This window comes from Clupea harengus, chromosome 2 (genome assembly GCF_900700415.2).
Source record: "Clupea harengus chromosome 2, Ch_v2.0.2, whole genome shotgun sequence".
Classification (NCBI taxonomy): domain Eukaryota; kingdom Metazoa; phylum Chordata; class Actinopteri; order Clupeiformes; family Clupeidae; genus Clupea; species Clupea harengus.
In genome coordinates, this window is record NC_045153.1 from 20,149,799 (window position 1) to 20,170,725 (window position 20,927).

The 20,927-nt window shown below is 39.6% G+C and overlaps 1 protein-coding gene across 35 annotated transcripts in view; it reads right to left on the minus strand.

Moving 5' to 3' along the window:
* Positions 1-20,927, minus strand: part of ttn.2 (titin, tandem duplicate 2) — a 165,092-nt gene that overhangs the window by 98,562 nt on the left and 45,603 nt on the right. For 9 of the 35 annotated variants that reach the window (XM_031586121.1, XM_031586105.1, XM_031586181.1 and 6 more), the window contains 40 exons: positions 20,604-20,882; positions 20,207-20,485; positions 19,814-20,101; positions 19,310-19,588; positions 18,931-19,212; positions 18,556-18,834; positions 18,187-18,465; positions 17,057-17,335; positions 16,669-16,956; positions 16,255-16,533; positions 15,639-15,920; positions 14,953-15,231; positions 14,563-14,844; positions 14,188-14,466; positions 13,812-14,099; positions 13,410-13,688; positions 13,039-13,317; positions 12,662-12,940; positions 12,250-12,537; positions 11,859-12,146; positions 11,372-11,662; positions 10,500-10,787; positions 9,728-9,838; positions 9,372-9,645; positions 9,093-9,276; positions 8,901-8,984; positions 8,530-8,797; positions 8,365-8,400; positions 7,574-7,783; positions 7,404-7,481; positions 7,298-7,324; positions 7,095-7,151; positions 6,948-6,998; positions 6,443-6,496; positions 5,975-6,046; positions 5,405-5,476; positions 5,121-5,201; positions 4,880-4,951; positions 4,206-4,358; positions 3,867-3,980 (listed from right to left, as the gene is read on the minus strand). In XM_031586121.1, the coding sequence (XP_031441981.1) occupies positions 3,867-3,980; positions 4,206-4,358; positions 4,880-4,951; positions 5,121-5,201; positions 5,405-5,476; positions 5,975-6,046; positions 6,443-6,496; positions 6,948-6,998; positions 7,095-7,151; positions 7,298-7,324; positions 7,404-7,481; positions 7,574-7,783; positions 8,365-8,400; positions 8,530-8,797; positions 8,901-8,984; positions 9,093-9,276; positions 9,372-9,645; positions 9,728-9,838; positions 10,500-10,787; positions 11,372-11,662; positions 11,859-12,146; positions 12,250-12,537; positions 12,662-12,940; positions 13,039-13,317; positions 13,410-13,688; positions 13,812-14,099; positions 14,188-14,466; positions 14,563-14,844; positions 14,953-15,231; positions 15,639-15,920; positions 16,255-16,533; positions 16,669-16,956; positions 17,057-17,335; positions 18,187-18,465; positions 18,556-18,834; positions 18,931-19,212; positions 19,310-19,588; positions 19,814-20,101; positions 20,207-20,485; positions 20,604-20,882 (8,211 nt within the window). The remainder of the gene's footprint in view (positions 1-3,866; positions 3,981-4,205; positions 4,359-4,879; positions 4,952-5,120; positions 5,202-5,404; positions 5,477-5,974; positions 6,047-6,442; positions 6,497-6,947; positions 6,999-7,094; positions 7,152-7,297; positions 7,325-7,403; positions 7,482-7,573; positions 7,784-8,364; positions 8,401-8,529; positions 8,798-8,900; positions 8,985-9,092; positions 9,277-9,371; positions 9,646-9,727; positions 9,839-10,499; positions 10,788-11,371; positions 11,663-11,858; positions 12,147-12,249; positions 12,538-12,661; positions 12,941-13,038; positions 13,318-13,409; positions 13,689-13,811; positions 14,100-14,187; positions 14,467-14,562; positions 14,845-14,952; positions 15,232-15,638; positions 15,921-16,254; positions 16,534-16,668; positions 16,957-17,056; positions 17,336-18,186; positions 18,466-18,555; positions 18,835-18,930; positions 19,213-19,309; positions 19,589-19,813; positions 20,102-20,206; positions 20,486-20,603; positions 20,883-20,927) is intronic. The other 26 variants (XM_031586159.1, XM_031586155.1, XM_031586130.1 and 23 more) reach the window with 15 other exon arrangements.

Here is a 20,927-nt window from a genome sequence, read left to right on the forward strand (position 1 = left end):
TTGCTTTAGCTTTAAATGGAATTCTATCAGTTTGAAAGATATCTGATTCTTTGCTACCAGACAGCTTTGGTCTTTCGGTGTCCTTAATGAGATGACTGTCAGTCTCTGTGCTCTCTTCATGCCCTCTAGAAGTGATTCCTATATTTGCTTGTTGCTCTACTCTTGTTTTTTTGACTTGAGACTCTTCTCTCAGGTGATTATCGTTTTTGGGCATTATCTCAATAGTGTCTTGATTTCTAACAACCGCCTTTTCATATATTACAGGCACAAATTGATCAGTTTTAGGAAATGCTGCAGGTGGTATTAGGTTAACTGATTTGTCGCCCTCTTTTCTGGAGAAACTTGACTTTTTTAAATGGTCATCCACATGTTCAGAGAGGTTAGCTTTTGAACTGGAACCATCAGGTTCCCTTTCTATAATATTGCCTGACAGGTTTTCAGGTTTTATGGATTCTTTTCTTGTCATTTTTTTCTTCTCAAGATCTTGTCCCTGTGATTTGGCTAGGATTTTGCCACTGGGTTGTGGCGTTCTCAGTGATTGAACTTCAGTTTGTTCACTGTGCAATTCAACTAAATCTTTTGGAAGAATCTGACCAGATCGTTGATTTATTTGTGAAATCTTACTATCCTTTAGTGCGGAATATTCACTTGATTTTTCAAACTTTTGTTGGCATACACTGAGATTTAAAGTAGGTTGCTCTAAATTTAAGCGTTCAGATTCCTGTTCGTCTAATCTATGCTTTTGCTTGTCATCTATGGACATGCAATGTCCTTCAGGGACAATTGTTGATGGATTTTTAACTGAAAAGGAAATTGCTTTTGCATTTGGCTGTATGTGACTATGTTGTCTTGGTAAATTGAACTGCTCATTCTGGTCAGTAATGTTCTCAGATATCTCTCTGTCTCCTAATGGGGGCAATATTGTAGGCGTAAACTGTTCTTTTTCAGTGGGTTCAGTCTGGTTAATATTAGTTTCAAGAAATTCAACACGTTTTTCTTTTAGTGAATATGTTTCTTGCTGCTTTACTTTGGATTCTGGTGACATGTTTGCATCTAATACACCAAGGATGTGAGGCTGTATAAGTGACATTGTTTCCTTTGTTGATTTTGCTTGTTCAGCTAAAATGTCTATGTTCTTGGGATAAGTGTTTGCTATTTCTTTTAGTATGGAAAAGATTGGTCTCTGAAGATGTTTCATCTCAGCACTTCCAAAAGTCTGTCTGCTCTCCAGATGATCTTTTGTAGGGACTTCTATATTCACCGGACAATCATCCAAATGGGTTTTGGATGGGTGATGAATTTGTTCTTCGCTTTTACACTCCTCTCTATATTCAGAGGCCTTTTTTGGTAGTGTATGGCCAATATCATGTGTGTCATCAACTAGTTTTGACACTATGATCTTTTCTTGTGGTATATTAATGTCTTTCTCACGATATTCTATATTCCTAGAAGGAATTGCTTGTTTGCTGGATGTGTCTGCAAATAACTCATTTCCAGTGCTGTATCTTTCAGGGATCTTTGAGGGATCCTCTGGTTCCTCAACAACCAAAACCTCTTTTGGGGAAGCTGCCTGATACATAGGAGATATATCTCCACCCATCAATTCTGAACTGTGCGGGTAAATCATTCCTTCATGAGGAGCGAGGATTTCATGGGCTACTTTTGAAGGCGATAATAGCTCTGTTGAGGACCTGTCTCTCATCATAGAAGCAGGGACATCTTTTGATGAATCCCCAACATCCTCACAAGGCTTTCTTTGTTCTACATGAAATGCAGTACTTTTTGGCAGTGTTTGCTCTGTCTTGACCATACATTTAGGTCTAGATATTTTCTCAATGGTAAAGTCTTTCTTCTCTTTACCTGAAAATGCAGTGTTTTGCAAGGCAGAATCAATATTCGAGGGTGAAGGATCCAAGTTAAAGATGAACTCATTTTGTTTGGTTGTTCTATTAAATATGTCCAATTCATCTAAATTAAGAGTCATTACATAGTTCTTGTCTGGTCTTCTGTCAACAGTGGCAATTATTCTTGTTTTGGATTCGCTTTTAGCTGTAACTTCATCTTCAGAAAACATGTCCTTGGTATCATTGAGAGACTCCTCTTGATGCAATGTTAACAAAGGCTTGATGGGAAAATCTTCTTTTAGAGAGGATCTTTCTTTTTCAGCTGTCATAAATGGCATCTTGTCGGTCGTTGAGGACATGTGTTTAGTCTTCAGATGACTTGTAGATGCTTGAAGATCTGAGATATTTGTAAGAATACGCAACCAAACAGTTGCGATAGAAAGAAAAAAATACTGCTTTTTAGACTTTCAGACTTATTTCAAGATGTGCATAGCGACCTGCTGCTCTATGTGTGTATTGATTGATGTATAGTGCATTGCTTTCATGGAAAATGAATGACTATGAAGGTACCTCTCTTAGTCAGAGTCTCTTTTCTCTCAGCAGTAGCTTCTATTGCCATAGTGGTCGTCTCCGACACTACAGTTGTCTTCATGGCAACCTCAGGCACTTTAAAAGAACACCTTACTGTTAGTTATTAAGAACCTTCCAGATTCAACACACTGGAAACCTCTTAGCAATTTCAGTCTGTCGAACAAACATATCGCTATGAGTCAAATATTCAATCATGACCCATTCCTGTGTAATAATATGTTAGAACATGTTTTGTGTTTTCCATATTGACTATACAAATGAAAAACTGCTTGTGTGCCTACTAAATGAGGGGCTAGACCCTACCTCTAATTCACTTATATTATCTGTATTCTTCACATAATATAATAATGACCAGACACCAAAGGCGTGGTAACTTCAAATCATGTCGGCTCAAACTTGACTATACATGTACCTGTAACTGAAGGAATCTCTGAAGGAGTCTCTTTTTTAGGTTTAGTCACTGGGACGTCCTTGGAGGGCACCTTCTGCTCTTTAGGCTCAGTCACTTTTCAAGACATAAACTGAGTTACTAGAAATGCTAACATGAAAGTGCTATTAATGCAGTTACTTTAAATACTATGTTTTGTCAGTGTGTTGGAAAGTCACTTCAGTACCTTTAGGTTTAATAGAATCCTTTATGGTCCTCTGTGGCTCAGGTTTTGATGGCTCCAGTGCCACTAATTCCACAGGAACTATGGAAATATCGTTTTCATAAATTCATAAATTATCACTTAAGAGTTTCTAATAACATGAACGCAAGAATGGAAGAAGAATGTGTCACTCTATTGAGTGAAGAGACATATTTTGACAATAGACAAAACAACACATAACTGACTGGAATGTACATGACGTATACAATTTACATGGTCAACAGGACAAGGAAAGACCACGTCAGTGATCAGGGACAAACTCATACAATAACAACACAGAAACAAGACAGCTAATGAATAGCAAAGACTGACATGAACAGACAGAGACAATTAACATGAACAGACAGAGCACAGACACAAATAAGACTCGAAAGCGAGTTTCACATATCTGAAATGTGATGTCATCTACCTTCTTCATGTGAAATGTCTATCCTCTGGGGTCTCCGTTCTTCTTGTTTTTTAGCTGGAATTGTAACCTCTTTTCTTTGAAGTACCACGGTTTCTGTTTCCTCTTTAATAACTGTGACTTCTGCTCTCTTTTGAACTTCAATGGCTTTGAAAGAGCAATTCAGGGAAAAGGAAGCGTAAGACTGTTGTAACCAACAGGTCAGACATACAGCACAGAGATACCACAGTCATAAGGGACACACAAACACATAGATCACATAACGTACATACATCCCTTGTCGGGATTAAAAAGACAGACAAACAGACACAAAAAGAAAAGAAATGTGAGACAAAAGAAAGTGTCTTGTCTCACCGATGAAACATGAACATATACCTTTTGGTGCGACAACTTCTGGATGGGTGGGTGTTGGCTCTGGTTTTCTAGCTGGTACTGTTTTTGTTGGTTCTGATGGTTCTGGTACCGTGGGTTTCTTTGCCTCCACAGGGACTTAAAAGAACATGGGTTTTGTTTGTGATTTTAAAGACACATCACAATTTAAGACAGTACATTTGAACTACAGTGGTGGCATGCAAAGAGATGGCACCATAGAGCTGTGTTCCAAAGAGAGAACAAAATAAGAAAACAGAAGACGGAGAAACAGACAAACACAACTGGGGCCAGTAACTTGGAAGGCATGGCACACAGCCTGGGAACACAACATATATGAAATACCTTTCACTGAAGGGGCCTCTGGTTTCTTCGCTGGTGCTGGTTTAGGTTCAGGCTTGGCTTCAGGTTCAGCTCGTGGCACCGGAGCCGCTTTAGGCTCAACTTGCACCTGTGGTTTAGGCTCAGGAGCCACAGTGGCTGCTGGTTTTTTGACATCTTTAGGTAATGTAAATATACCGCTATTAGTGATTGTACAACAACGGAGTGACAAGAAGCTGAGACTTCGACAAGAAAAGTGGAGTGTAAGCTGCTTTGAACACGGGACAGATTTCATGTTAGACACATGTGGTGAGGAACGCTGCTTTAAGACAATGACATGGAAGAATGAAGCCACTGAACATACAGTGAAACATGCAAACAAGAATGGAAAGACAGCAACTGACGTGGTGAGGTACAATGCTGAAAGACCATGACATGGAAGAAAACACAATTGAACACATGGTGAAACACTCAAACAACATTAAGGACAAGACAGCAACTGACATTAGACGCGGTGACGTACAATGCTTTGAGACAGTGACACGGATAAAAAGAGCATTTGAACACACAAACAACACAGATGACAAGACGGCTACTGACATTACACACTGATAATACGCACATAAATGAAAAAAGTTCAACAAGAACAATACACACAAAAACGAACAAACATAGATGCGATTAGAATGGTCATATACCTTTTTTAGGAGTGACCTGTTGTTCTACAGGAACAGTGGGAGTGGGCTTAGGAACAGAAACCTTTGCCTCTTCTTAAGAATGAGTAAGTACATACAAACATACAAAGACAAATACATTTAGGAATCCACTCATTGAGATTAAGTAGGGTATATAGATAATAGACAAACTGGGGGGGGGGGGACTGAAAGGGACACACAATACAGACAAGACAGGAAGGGACAAACGTAGCATTTGTCATACCTTTTGGTGATGGCACATCTTTTGCCGCCGCCACTTTCACTGGAATTACTTTTTCCTCCACGGGCTTCCTGGCTTCAGGTACTTAAAAATATCATGAATCTATGTCAATTCAAAGCTATGTCTCTTCAAGATGTTAGTTTCACCCTCAATGGTCACACAGTGAAACATTATATGATAACACATTACATACAAGACAAACAAAACATATTTTTGACATATAAAGATAACTATTGAAAGAGTTTTACACACACAGTGTCAACATGGTAAGATACCACTTTAAATACCTTTAGCTGGTGCTTGTGCCTTTGGTTCAACTGGCTTAGATGGTTTCTCTTCAGGCTTGTGGGCCTCAGGAACTTAAAGAACAATTTCTTTATTAGAGCAAATCCATAAGCTAAGTGCAAGCATTAGATTAGCACTAAGCATTAGGAGAGCATAGGGCATAAGATTCTCGCAAATAACACATAAGACAACACAAATACTCACATATATTACATCCACAGACAGCGGGGACATATTTTTGACAAACAAGACTGACATTATGCATTAATAAAGAGTTATGGAAGCCAACTTTCACAAAGACAATGACATAGAGAAGGCAGCATCTTTACATAAGAGCAAACATTCCAAGAACACAAATATCTTTGAACGATACATATAAGTCACACAAAGACACTGGAGTTATCCACTGAAAGCTATGTAACACTCAACAACATAACCACAGAGGGTAGACAAACGAAAACAAAACAAATAAGAGGGGCACAATGTGCATAAGCAACCTTGACTTCTTTTTGCCGCACTTGCCATTCCATAGCTTAATGCGTTGGCAGCCACAGTTGCGTTTTATATTATACCTCTAACTGGGGCTTCCTCTCTCATTCCCAATTTCGCCTTCTGGACTGATTCTTCAACAGGCACCCTTGGAACTGATCAGAGAATGAAAATGGACTTAGATGGCATATAATTATAATTCAATTCATTAAAAGAGTCAAAGAGAGAGAGAGAGAGAGAGAGAGAGAGAGAGCATACACATGAGAACACGGAAAGGGATTGAAGCCACGTGCCTGTGGAGTGCAACTCACAAGCTTTACAATGAAAGGACAGTATGTAGGAAAAATATGTGATCTTCAAGGACAAAACAAAAACATACACACATTTTATGAAAATGTACAGGACAATGGGACAAAACTAAGATCCAGTCAATATGACAAAAAAGGTTCAATGAATGAAGAACACAAAATGACCCTGAAACGAATGAATTTCTATCAAACATCTAAGAGGGATTCAAAACATGGATGAGAACAGCAAGAGCACATTAATACCTTCAACTGTAGTGACCTCCTGAACTACCCCTTCTTCTGTCCAGATTTCATGTTCTGGTGAAGGGTAACAATCCATGATAAGGGAGCAAGAAAGATGGCAAAAATATTGATTTCTATGGCACACGTTTAGTAATTTTTTGATGGGGACACGCGACAGTCAAGAAATGATGTGAAATATTGGTTAGCTGGTTTCACCCAGTTAATTTGTTTTTTCTTTCATGAAGAGAGGGTTAAAGGATGAACTTCGTTATTGCTATTAATGAAATGGTTTCACACAAAGGTTTTAGTGAATGATACAGTAAGACATGATACAAAAAAGTGATACAAAAAGATGGACTGAAAAGTCTCCATCTTTTGTTCATTTTTCAATGTTTTGATGAAGGGAGGGTTAAAGGATGACCACCGTTATTGTCATTAATAAGGGTTTCACGCGGAGGTTTTAACAAAGGACGGTCAGACATAAGATGAAGGGTGATGGAAAAAGATGACAGAAAAGTCCTTGTACCTCGATACTCCATCTTCTCCTCATACTGATAGTATTCAGTTGATGACTCTTCTTTTAGAAAATAATAATACACGCATCATCATTTGTTTGCTTGTTAATATCACAAATTAGTTCTTGTGTTATATGATTTACGAGTCCCATTCTTACCTTTAATGGCAAATGCAGTAGGTGCATCGGGCACTTGAATGGATGTGTCAGGGACATCTGAGGGATGTTAAAAATAAGCTATAATCTTTGAACGTATTGATTTTGTCAATAGAATATTAGTATTGTGTTGCCATGTGAGACATCTGAAAAATGCAAGTGTGGTTTGTTATGAATTCTATATAAGTTGAAAATGCTCTACTCACCGTAAGGCAACCTTCCTAAATCAATTTCTGTGGAAGGAGGCAAAACGGCGTTACAAACTAATTTAAACTATCAAGACACAGAACTTAGAAAACTGACGGTACAGACCTTTGCCTGAGAGGTAAAGTTCAGCTGTGCTTTTAGCTTCACCTCTGGGCTCCAACCTCACAATCACTGAGTATACGCCTGAAGAATTTTTAATGGTGTTAATTCAGTGTCTTCATTTTCAAGAGAGAAGGACGGAATTTAAACACACGACGGGATTCATCACTACACACCTTCATCTTCTGAGGTTACGTTGCGGATGATCATAAAGTGACGTTGGCCTTCACTTTGGAAGTTATACTTGGGGCTCTCTTTAAGCTCCCATGTGTCTTTGTACCATGTTACAACAGCATTGTCGAAAGACACCTCGCATTCAAAAGTGGCTGACTGACGCTCTCTCACCACAATGTTCTGGATGCGTTTGGTGAAGTGAATTTGTTCAGCTAAAAATAGATAACGCAGCATTTATCAGCAGGTTACAAGACTTGAGTGGCTTTACAGATGACACAAAGAGACACTGTTTAGCATTATCTGGTGATGTTCGTTATTCATTGTTTAGTGTTAAATGTAAATCACTGGAAATGATCTTAACAATTATCCTTAGCATGATCACTTGTGAAGAACATTATAAAAGAAGACTATAAGACTAAGTAGAATCCAAAAAGAATCCAAGACTTCGGTGAATCTTCAAAGAAGTTGTATCCACAAAACAGACAAGTCTTCATGAGAAATGATGATGAAAGAGGTTAGTAGGTGGGTTCGACGGACAAGTTAGAGATATTTTCGGACTTATACAAACCTTCAACCCAAAGATTTGTTGTTGATTCAAGGTTGTCATATTTGCAGGTATACTGTCCTTGGTCTTCAGGTCTAAGGTCTTTGATAGAGAGCCTCTGAATCGTATCGATCACAGTGAATGTGTATCTGCTGCTCGGCTCTAAAAGCTTTCCATTTTTAAACCACTGAGTTTTTACATTGGGCATAGAGAACTGGCAAGTCAGAGAACAGGTTTGGCCTTCCTTACCAGCAGTTTCCTCCAAATGTGCTTCCACTTTAGCTTCTGAAAAGACAAGAATGACGGATACCTCATTAAACTTTGTCAGATTTTCAAATTTGCCAAACAAAAGATATGCAGATATCCATGTCAACTGACATAAAATGATACGTATCTGCATTCACATGTACATACCCTGTACTGTGAGTTTGGCACTGGAGATATGTGGCCCACATACAACCCGGTAATTGCCGCGGTCACCAGATTGGCAGTTCTTGATCTTCAGTATGTGGCGATTACCGACAATTTTGATCTCGTATTTATTATTAGAGTCAAGCTTCTGTGTGCCCTTATACCAGGACAATGTGATCTCTGGGTAGTTGATTTGGATCTCACATTCAAACACAGCCTCCTTGTTAACGACTGTTGTTTGATCAGTGATGTCTCTCACAAGAGTAACAGGCTGAAATATAACAACATAGTGATGTTGATGAGTTGATGAGCCCATATTAAACCAAAGTATACTTTTTAGTCAAATTTCTTGAGAATAGGTAAATATTAAAAACCTCTGTCTGTTCCATTCTCTTTTGCAAATCAGCCACGATTTGGGCCAAATCTTCGTCTGACTCTCTTCCAGCTAAACCTGACTCCTAAAGCGGGATGACAGGAAAGAATGTTGGTAACGTCTGAAATCGTCTCTCTACTCTGCCTTCAGTTGTATATTTGAAACTATTTTCGACATTAGATCTCCAACTCACAGGTCGTCCACTCTCCTCCTCTTTTTCTCTCTTCAATTGCTCAATAGCTTGTAGGAGACCACGGAAGTCAGTGATTCCATACATGCGAGCATACTTCTCGTATTCTTTGGGATCTACATTCCTGAGCAGCTCAACAATATCAATCTCTTGGCTTTCCTTTGGACTTTTCTGCTTTGATGGTGTCCTTGATGAGATAAAATAAATTATTTGCATCATCTGCCTACATAATGTTTGTACAGTTATCTCATAAATTGCAATGACTTAAACAACTAAACTCACTTCTTCAGTTTCACCGTCTCAAAGGCAGCCTCTTTCTTATCCTCAACATTCAGGTCAGTGCTGCACTCAATTTCTCCATGTTTGTTAGCTGCAACACATCTGTACTGTCCAGAGTCAGACTTGGTAACCTCCCTGATTTCCAGCTTGGCCTCTTGGCCCTTCTGCTCGATGGTTATGCGACCACCAGCAGTAACCTGCCTCCACTTGCCCTTCATCCATTTCACGTTGGGGATTGGGTCACCTCCAACTTTAGCAATGAAGGTAGCCGCACCCTCTGAAAATAGAGTCATAGTATGTCAATAGATACCCATTTTTATGACCTTTCCTACAATTGTCATAAAGACTACCGTACTTACTCTCTGTTACATGAACACTCTTGGGTTCTTCGATGAAGAACAAGTTATCAAGTTTCTTTGCTGGTTTAGCAACTTCGGCCGCTTCAGGGGCTGGAGCTGCAGCTGATTTTTCTACGAAACAATTAATAAACGAAAATTCACTTACATGTCTTTAATGCGTAAACACGTGATGGTGGAAATAAGACCGTGAGCTCGCTGAACTATGACCCTGATTGGGAGTATTTCATGAGGCGTACGTTTCATAACAGATATGAATCAAGATCTTTTGAGAAGTTCGAAGTCAGAGGGATGGTGATAAAAAAAGATAAGGAAAAGAGAGTAGAACGTCCTTTCAAAAAATGGCAAAAACATCAATGAAGTTTAAAAAGTTGAGCAGAAACTAGTACATAAAAGTTTCAGACAGAAAGCTAATCACAGTTGGCATATCAAAGCAAGATGCATTTCTCATGTAATAACTATTACTGTTTTCGCTGCCTTTGTGATGAAGAAGGTATTTGTATCCACAGAAACAAGCTGCACTGTGTAGTATTTCGTTTGTGAGTTATATTTATATGATATGGATTGTTAACTTAGTACCAAAGTGGCTAAGTAGTTTACTTTAAAAGCAATAATGTTGACAGCGACTGATTGAGCTAAGGTCTTCAGGTAGCAGTAGAATTTTATAATATTCTACTTAAATATCTTATTTTGTGCACACATATGAGCTTCCACCTAAAGGAAAAAAAGTTTATATATCACAAACTATCCAGCAATTTCCTTAACAACTGTATACCTTTCACGGTCACCCTGGACTTGCAAAATTCACTTCCAGCCTCATTTGTAGCTTTGCACAAATAGTCTCCGGCATCATTCTTGGACACACGGAGAACCTCAAAAGTGGCTGTGCCATCCACAAATGTGATCTTAGTGCTGGCTGAGGATGACAACTCCCGTCTGTCCTTCATCCACTGAACCTTCAGAGGAGGGGATCCACGGACATGGCAGCTCAGGGTGAGCTTGTTGTCCTCATTTATGGTCACTGGCTTAAGAGGTATATCAAAGCTCGGAGGCACCTTGTGCTCTGCATCATAAGAGATGTGACAGATAATCATTGCAGCAACCACAATAGCAAGAATAACCTCATAATCATTGTAGCAAGCACAATAGCAAGAATCACCACATAACCATAGTGGCAAGCAAAACTGCAAGAACAACCACATGATCACTATAGCAAGCAAAAAAGCATGAACAACCACATGATCACTATAGCAAGCAAAACTGCAAGAACAACCACACAATCACTGAAGCAAACACTATAGCAACAGTAACCATTGAATCACTGTAGCAAGAAAGAAAAATGACATGATCACAGTAGCAAGCAAAATGGCAAGAATACCAACACAATCACTGTAGCAAGCAAAAAAAGCACGCATAACAACATACTCACTGTAGCAAACAAAGTAGCAAGAATAACAACATACTCACAGTGGCAAGCACAATCGCAAGAATATCAACATTATCACAGTAGCAAGCACAATAGCAAGAACAATCAATATAGCAACCACCAAAACAGCAATCAAGCACTTTGCAACAGCAGCATAGACATAGCACTGAAACACCACACATTCAAACTGTTAAATACGGTGAACAAAACACATACAGTACCTGAGATATTTACTGTCGCCTGGCAACTAGCGCTGCCAGCTTCATTAGTGGCTTTGCAGGTGTATGCGCCACTGTCTGAGCTCTGAGACTTCTTGATACAGAGCACAGACACATTGCTCTTGAAGGATATGTCATAGTAGTCAGAGCTGAAGATTTCCTTGCTGTCTTTGTACCAGTTCACTGTTATGGGCTGAGATCCAGCCAGACGGCCCTCTATTTTCACAACTTTGCCCTCAACATCCTCGATAGTCTCAGCGGGCTTTTTGGTGAAGCTGGGAGGAATTTTACGTTCTGAAATAACAACAAGGGGCAAAGTGAGCGTTAAACACAAAATAAATTAAGTTTCTTTGAAGAGAACTTTGGAATATGAGCAAGAGTAAAGCAAAGCACATCAGATAAGCAACACCAAACTATCTCCAGGAGAGCAGCAAGGATAGCGGTATTGCCTGAGCAGACACTCTCACACAGAAGCTACTAAACCAAATACCTTTCACTGATACTTCAGCAGAGCAAGAGTCCTTCCCCATGTCATTACTAGCATGGCAAGAATATCGTCCAGAGTCATTTTTATCTGCTTTTAGAATGGTGAGGTGTGCACTGTTATCCACACAGGATATTTTATAATTTCCACCAGTGCGAATATCTTTGTGATCCTTTGACCATGTCACTTTTATTGGCAAAGATCCAGTCATGTGACATTCCAGCTCCACACTATCTCCCACTGTAACATCCACTGGCAAGAGCTTTTTATCAAAAACTGGCGGAAATCTTGGCTCTACAACATCAGGTAGAAAATAACATGGTTGGACACAGAACACATTTTAAAATGTCAAGACAATATCATCAGATACATTCTTACATGACTAAACCCAACAGACCTTGAAGTGTGAGCTTGGCTCTGCAAGAGGCTGTTCCAACACTATTCGTTGCAACACAAGTGTATTCCCCTGAATGTCTCATTTCTCCTCGAGAAATTTGTAGGACCGCAGAATTATCATCAAAACTCATTGAGAATTCTGCATCATTTCTCAAGGTGTCACCATCTTTAAGCCAAGATATCTCCATAGGAGAGGATCCAGCGACACGACACTCAAATCTGACTGCCTGTCCCTCAGTTTGTTGTATACTAGTAATTTTCTTGGGGAAAGACGGTGGTGTTTTGACCTCTGAAATGCAATTTCACACACACAAACACTGAATACAATTGCTATGATGTGGGTAATAATATAATGGTAACCCAAAAGAGAAAAAAAGATTTTAAAATATGTGGGGGAAAAAACTTGGGGTCACCTTGCACAGTTAGTTGGCAACTGGAGGATGCTGTTCCAATATTGTTTTCAGCTTTGCATGTATATTCGCCAATGTCAGCTTTAGAAGTTTTGCTTATTTTCAGGCAGGCAACACCTTTTGAGAATTCCATTTTACACATGGCAGAGGATCTCAGTTTTCCATCGGCTTTAAACCAGGATACTTTAATTTCAGGTGTTCCCCCTATTTGGCATTTCAAGCAAACAGCATCTCCAGCTGTGACATCCATTGGCTCCAATTGCTCAATAAAGTATGGGGGTTCTAGAGTAAAAAAGTAAATTGTCGCAATAAGATCAAAACTACAGCATGCAAATACCGTACAATTATATGAATAGGGATAATTAAATCATAACACAAACCTAATATGGACACATTGGCATGGCAAATATCAGTTCCAGCTCCATTGGAGACTTCGCAGGAGTATTTTCCTGCAGCCTCTTTGTCACTGTTCAGACACTCGAGGATGCAGGAGGTCTCAGTGGTTGTCATGTTGTATTTGTAAGAGGAATAGATCTCTTGCCCGTCCTTATGCCATTTAACATGGATTTCTGGGCTTCCAGAGTATGTGCACTCAAGAATCAAGGATTTTCCCATTTCAACAGAAAGGTCTTTAAGTTTCTTAATGAAACGAGCAGGTTCTAGGACAAAAACAACACATAAATTAACAGGAACATGACCTCTCAAAAACAATAAACGCAATGCCTTCATGCATAACATAACAACAACAAACCTTTCACAAACAGGTTGACAGTGCAGTTCTCCTTTCCAGCATCGTTAATAATTTGGCATGTGTACTCTCCTGCGTGGGATTTATCAACGTTGCGCAGCTCCAAAGTAGCCTTGTCACCTTTAAGAGCTATTTCACAGCCCTTTCCCGGCAAAACTTCCTTGCTCCCTCTAAACCATTTCAGTTTCAGAGGGGCACTTCCACTCACAGTAGCTGTAAATGTAACGTTAGTGCCAGGCAACGCTTCCAGTGGTTGAGGTTGAGTCACAAAAGATGGAGGCTCTACAACAGATACAGAGGAGGAATAGACTTCAAGATCTCAGGTATTTGCCAATGCCAACTCAAACTAAACTAAAAATGAAACTAAATAAATAGGTGCATTAATCACCCTGGGCATAGACTAACCTTTTACAACAAAAGTAGAACTGGTTTCAGCTGTTCCTGCTTTGTTGACAGCTTTGCACTTGTATGCTCCAGAATCAGACAGTTTGAGTGTGGGAACTTTCAGAGTGCAGGTGTTGTCACTGAATGCAATTTCGTAGTTAGGTCCGCTTGTGATCTCCGTCCCATCATGATACCAAGAGATTGTGAATGGTGAGGTTCCAGAGACTTTACAGTCCAGTTCACCAGATTTACCCACAATGCTCTGTGTGTCTTTCAATTTCCGTGAGAACGTTGGAGGAATTATTTTATCTGTATAAAAATACACATTGAATTGAACATGGAGCTGAAGGAATTTGGCACTTAATTACTTGACACAATCGAGGGAATATCAACAAACCTAGAACAGTTAGGTGCATTTTGCTGACATCACTGCCAACTTCATTCTTGACCTCGAACATGTACTCTCCAGTGTCATCCCTCTCGCTTGTCAGAATATTTAGACTGGAGATCATTTTGGCGAAGGTAATCCTGTACTTCCTTCCAGTTGACAGTTCCACTCCATTTTTGAACCACTTTGGTTTTAATTCGGGAGTTCCAGATACAGTACATTCCAGAGCTGCTAAATCCCCTTCTGTGACACTAAAGGATTCTGTCTTATCAACAATTAGAGCCGGTTCTGGAAATAAGGGAGAAACCATGTACACGTGTAAGCCCGGGGGAAAAACTAAAAATGTGGAATAGACATTATATACTATGAACTATATATACAAACCTAGAACAGTCAGGTTAGCCATGCATTCCGCCACCCCAGCATCATTTTTGAGCTGACAGGTATATTTCCCAGTAGTGGTTTTGTCAGCCTTAAAGATTTTAAGAGTGGCCTGGTTGTTCTCAAAGGTAATTTTGCGGTTGTCACCATCCCTAAGAACATGGTCTTTGTCCTGGACCCAAGATACTGTCATCGGCTGAGAGCCTTTAACTGTGGCAACCAAAGTCACTTCTTCACCAGACACTGCTGTCATATGTGACAGTTTCTTCACAAAGACTGGTGGCTCTGAGTGGTTAAAAAAGATTTTGACAGACATTTAATGAGACCGGTACCTCACAACAAACTCAAAGGAATTGACAAGAACAACACCAAACACATAAAATCTGTACCAACCTCTCAGTTTAACAGACACATTGCATGTGTCACTTCCTACACTGTTGGATGCTTTGCACTCATATTCATTAGCATCTGATGCCTCCAGACCAAGGATATGCATAGTTGCAGAGCATCCTTCGTACACAAGCTTATATTTTCTGCCCTCCTTTAGTGCCTTTTTATCTTTGAACCAGGTTATCTCAAACGGTGCCGTGCCCTTCAGTTCACAGTTCAGACTGACATCTTTGCCTTTCAGTCCTTCAACAGGTGCAGGCACTTTGATGAAAGAGGGTGGTTCTGTAAATAATATAATCGAGTTTAATGTCTTTATATCATTCATTCTATTATCTCATATTTGTTCAGTCCCAAAAACAACTAGTGTGTTAAAGAAATTACAGTAGGTAACTAGCTTAGCTATGAATGTTGCAGTTAATATCCTGTTTTCATGTATGTTTACGAACATGTACAGAATCATAAGGTAACTAAATCCAACATGTAGGTATCATTCTATGCTGATCAATCACACTTATTAATTAGCTGACCTTTCAATGTCTGTATGTGAAGTAGAGAACTTGCACTGAATTGTGTAGTTAAAATCCATCTGTTTTCAATGTTCCAATGCTCATAAGGTAGCAAAATGTAACATGTTGGATGTTCTATGTGCTATGCTGATTTTATACAATTATACTTATTCATTAGCTGACCTTTCACTGTGAGTGTGGTGCTGCAGCTTTTAGTGCCAGCGTCATTCTGAGCCTCACACGAATACACTCCACCATCCTCAAATGATGTGGTTGAAATGTGGAGAACTGCCACAAAGCCATCAAATGATGTCTTGCAGTTGTCACTGTCGGTCAGTTTTGAATCGTTTTTAAACCAGTTAATCTGGAGTGGGGCAGTGCCAGTGACTTTGCATTCAAGAACGACTGCGTCGCTCAGCTTCACATACTTTGTGCTCGGAAGTTTCTGCGCAAAGTCTGGAGGTTCTGCAAAATGACAAAAAAACAAAACAAGTCAACATCTGGGGGGGAAAAATCAAACATGCAAATGGAAATCCAAGGATGCAAGATGGAAGATGAGCTGCAAGAGGACAAGAAAAAGAGTTAATGGCTGATGGGGGTTGAGGAGCGAGGAGATGGTAAGCGACAACGTGGTGATGGTGAAGCGAATAGTGAAAAGCAAATGCATGGTGACCCATGACCAAAAAGCAAATGCATGGTAACCCATGACCAAAAAGCAAATGTGACGATGAGGAAGCTGTTAAAATGGGATGGTGGAATTGGTTTTTAGTTATAAGTCTCAGAAAGAGCAAAGTCCAACCTTTGACTAGTAAATCAGCGGTACACTTCACAGTACCAGCATCGTTGCTGACTTGGCAAGAGTAAGTTCCACTTTGTGAAACACCAACGGATAAAAGATCTATAAAGCATGATAAACCCTCCAGTCCAGTAAAGCACGATGGTCCGGTTATCAGCTCCGTGTCCTGCTTAAACCATTTCACAGTAAAAGGAGGGGTTCCTTTGAAGGTGCTCTTAAACCGAACTGTAGTGTTCGGAAGAACTGCCTGAGATTCTGGCTTCAGCACAAAGCTTGGAGGCTCTATAATACATTTGAAGGGAAAAAACATGTGAACATAGACCTTTGCTGAACTGGCAACCTTCTTAATAGATACTTCTTTTGGTCTTTTTTTTTTTTTTTTTTAATATCAGCTCAATGAAATTATACTCAACTGACCTTTCACCCTTAGCACTCCACTGCATTCACAGCCTCCTGCTTTGTTTGTGAGTTTGCAAGTGTATGTCCCAGTGTCTGCCTTTTCTAAGTGCTCAATCTCCAAGAACGCACTGTTGTCCTCCTGGACAATTTTGTGCTTTGTTCTACCAGATAGTTTATTTCCATCTTTTATCCATTCCACAGTAATTGGGAGGGATCCAGATATTTTGCAGCCAATGTGCACAGAGGTACCCAAAATCTCCTCCATGTCAGTCAGTGGTTTTATGAAGGTAGGAGGAATTACTTGATCTGGGTTAGGATTGAGGGGTTGAAAATGTGAGTTACACTTTCTAATAAATAAGTATTTCAAATGTATAAAACCTTACAAAAAAATTGTCAAAGTACTGACCTACTACAACCAACTCAACCTTGCATGTGCAGACATTTATGTGATTTGCGACCGCAAAGATATAATGTCCTTTGTCTTCCTTTTGGGCAGACTGTATTTTAAGACTGCTGATATTGTTCACAAAGCTGAGGATGTGCTGTCTGCTGGGAACCAGCTCCCTTCCATCTTTAGTCCATTTCACTTTGAGTTCAGGAGTGCCTGTAACTTTGCAGTCAAAACTGACTGGATCGCCAATAGTGACATTGATCACCTCTGGCTTTTCAATTATCTGTGGGGGCTCTAAAAGGGCATAAATATACAAATGTGGATAAAGTGGTCCAACAACTGTGGATTATATATTCTAAACATTTAAGTGCAAATGCAAATATTTAATAATATTGAACCTCATTCTCGAACATTTTCTTAAGTGTCTTCTTAAATATCTTCCTAAGAAAAGATCCCTGCCGGATTCATGAACGCCTGGAAATGTGTTCTTAAACCGCCAAAGTGTTCTTAGCTGTGCACAAAATCATGTCAAAGCGGAAAGCGAACAGCGGTCCAGTAAACGCAGACCTAACTTCACCAGTGCAGAGGTGGAGGTACTGTTGCAGAATGTAGATGTGTCCATTCTATTCCACTATGGCTATATCCACGCAATTTAGTTTAGTGCTTATTTATTTATTCACTGCCATTTGCAGTGTTCGTGTAGTGCTTTTATTTATTTTAGGACATCACGATGCCTCGTAGAATCATGACTATACATGTGAAACGTAATTGTTAATGATACAAATAGTCTCGTATTTATTATTATTATAATTATTTAAATCCGTGGATGTCTGTAGAATTGATGTGAGCGCAATCACCAACGATATCTCACAAATTCAGCCCTTAAGAACATGGGCGCACTCCAATCTGGCCGATTTACGACTGCTATTTAGCATTATTAAATTCTGTTCTTAGCTAAGAACGAATCCCAGATAAGAAAACTTTCATGAATGCCAGAATTGTCCCGGGAACTTCGTAAGTGGAGTTAAAAATTGATTTCTTCTTATCTTTTTCTTAACCCAGTTCGAGAATGAGGTCCATTATTGTCTGCACTCCCATGGTCAGATCAAACAAATTTCATAGAAAATGTATACAAAAAGACAAACCTTGCACCAGAAGGGTTGCAAAGCATTTCTCCTGTCCTGCTTCGTTAACAGCTTGACAAGTGTACCTTCCACTGTGACAAGACTCACAGACTGGAATTCTCAGAATAGCCACGCTACCATCAAACATCTTTTCAATCTTTGGATCCTCCAAGATCCACTGTTCATCTTTTTGCCACTGCACACTCAAGGGGACAGATCCCTTTACAACACACTTCAACTCGGCCACTTTCCCGAGGACAATGGCAACATTCTGAATCTTCTCTACAAATGATGGTGGTTCTAATAGGAAAGAACACAGGTCAGTAAAATAATCATGTCTATACCGCCTATTATGAATGTAATTTGGTAATGAATAACATGTCTACAGACCTTTTATGCTAAGTTCGGCTTGGCAAGAGCAACTTCCCACTTCATTTGCCACCGTACACTGATATTCGCCGACATCTAAAGCGTCACATTTCTGGATTTCAAGATATAACGACTCATTTTTCTTTGACATTACGTGCTTTGAGCTCAGTTTGATCTCCTTTGAGTCCTTGTGCCAAGTTATCTCAAAAGGAGCACTTCCAGTAACCTGACACTCAAAGGACGTACTTGCACCATTTACAACCTCAACAGGTGTTAATGGCTTGATAAAGGCTGGAGGCTCTGTAACCAATGAAGAAAGAACAGTAAGATTGTTTGTCCTGTTTAAATGCAAATAGACAAAACTGCAAAAAAAACATCTCAAATCAAACATCTAACCTTTTACTTTAAACTCCATGCTACAGCTTTCGCTGCCAGCTTCATTGCGTGCCTCACAGTAGTAAACTCCACTGTCTTTGATTTCAGAACCAGTTATCTCAAGCCGTGCCAGAGAGTTAGAAAAGTCCATTTTATATCTATTACTTGGACTTAACTCATTTCCATCTTTGAACCAATAGATATCTATTTCAGGAGTTCCAATGACCTGACATTCAAACACAACATTCTGGCCAGGCCTTACAACAGACACCCCTTCTGGCTTTCGTGTGAATTTCGGAGGTTCTAAAAGGTAAAACAAAATCAACAAATCCAATTAATACACTGTCTGAGTGTGAATCTAGTATAACAGAAATTAAAAGGAATGAAAAAGGAAAACAACCTTTCACAAAAAGGGTTGCTTGGCATTTGTCTGAGCCAACATCATTGCTGATTTCACAGATATAATCCCCGGAGTCTGACGTCTTGCCAAAGAAGAGCTCCAAAGAGGTGGAGGAATCATCTTTTTGAATGGCACAGTCTACCCCTGTTGTGATCTCCTTGTTGGACTTAAACCATTTGATGGTCAGGGGTGGAGTGCCAGCAATAAGTACATTGAACTTCACCCTTGATCCAGGGATTACCTCCATAGACTCAGGCTTTTCAACAATTGAGGGGGGCTCTGTATAAAAAAATAGTCAAGCATTTTGAAATGTAAGTTTGGTCTGACTGCTTGCGGTTTGGTCTCAATCATTATTCTTAAATAGCTTGTTGAGCTAAGAGCTGAAAGAACGAAGGGCTTAAAATCCATTTAAAAGGGAACTGAAGCTGTGCAAACAGTGCATAGTGACCTACTGTTCTCATTTATCAAGCAACATAAGATAAAGATAAGATAAAAATATCAAACCTTTAACTCGCAAAATGCCAGAGCACTGATCACTGCCCGCTTTGTTTTCAGCAATGCAGGTATACGTGCCACTGTCACCACTAACAAGGCGGGTAATTTCCAGAGAAGCGGCATTTTCAAAAAATATGCATTTGTGCTTCTCATCAACCTCTACTTCCTTATTGTCTTTGTACCAATGCACAGTAATGGGCAAGGAGCCAGAGACGAGACACTCCAATTGGGCAAAAGATCCTTTGATGCTTTCCAATTCTTTAAGCGTCCTTGTGAACGATGGCTTGATTATTTGATCTGTCACAGAACAAGTAAAAGACTCAGTATTCATGCATTATGACACCTTATTATATATAAAGACAACTTAGAATGATAAGAAAATGCACCCCGAAATGAACTGACCTAGAACTGTGATAGCAGCATCGCAAGTGCCACTTCCAATATCGTTGGAAATCTCAAACATGTATTCTCCACTATCACTTTTGTCTGTGGACAAAATCTTTAAGATTGAGTTCTTGTCAGTGCTTTGCACTTTGTATTTTTTGCCTGATGTCAACTCTTTTCCATCTTTACACCATTTGGCAGTAAGGGGTTTAGTCCCTGAGAACCTGCACTCAAGAGTAGCGGGGTCCCCTGCTGTGACGTTGATAGACTTAGCTGGCTCTGTGATATTTGCCGGTTCTAGAAATTAACAGATCAAATCAACAGTTATAAATTGTAAATCATTACTGCACTGCTGAAGTATATTCTGTGTATCAAAGACAATAAACACACCAAGTGTTCAAGTATGTAAACTAACCTTTTACTACTAATGTTGCAATGCATTTCTGGCTTCCAGCTTCATTCTGTGCCATACAAGTATACTTGCCACTGTGTTTCAACTGAACACTGCTGATATATAAGACTGCTGTTCTGTTTTCAAACGAAATCTGTACATGCTCAGAATCTTTGACCTCATGGTCATCCTTCATCCAGGTCACAGTCATTGGCACGGATCCTTTCAATACACACTGCATAGTTATCTCTTTGCCAAGAACGGCATTTGTGTTTTCAATCTTCTGGACGAATGATGGTGGCTCTATCAAGAGAAATGTGGAAATATTCTAATCAGCACAAATTTAAT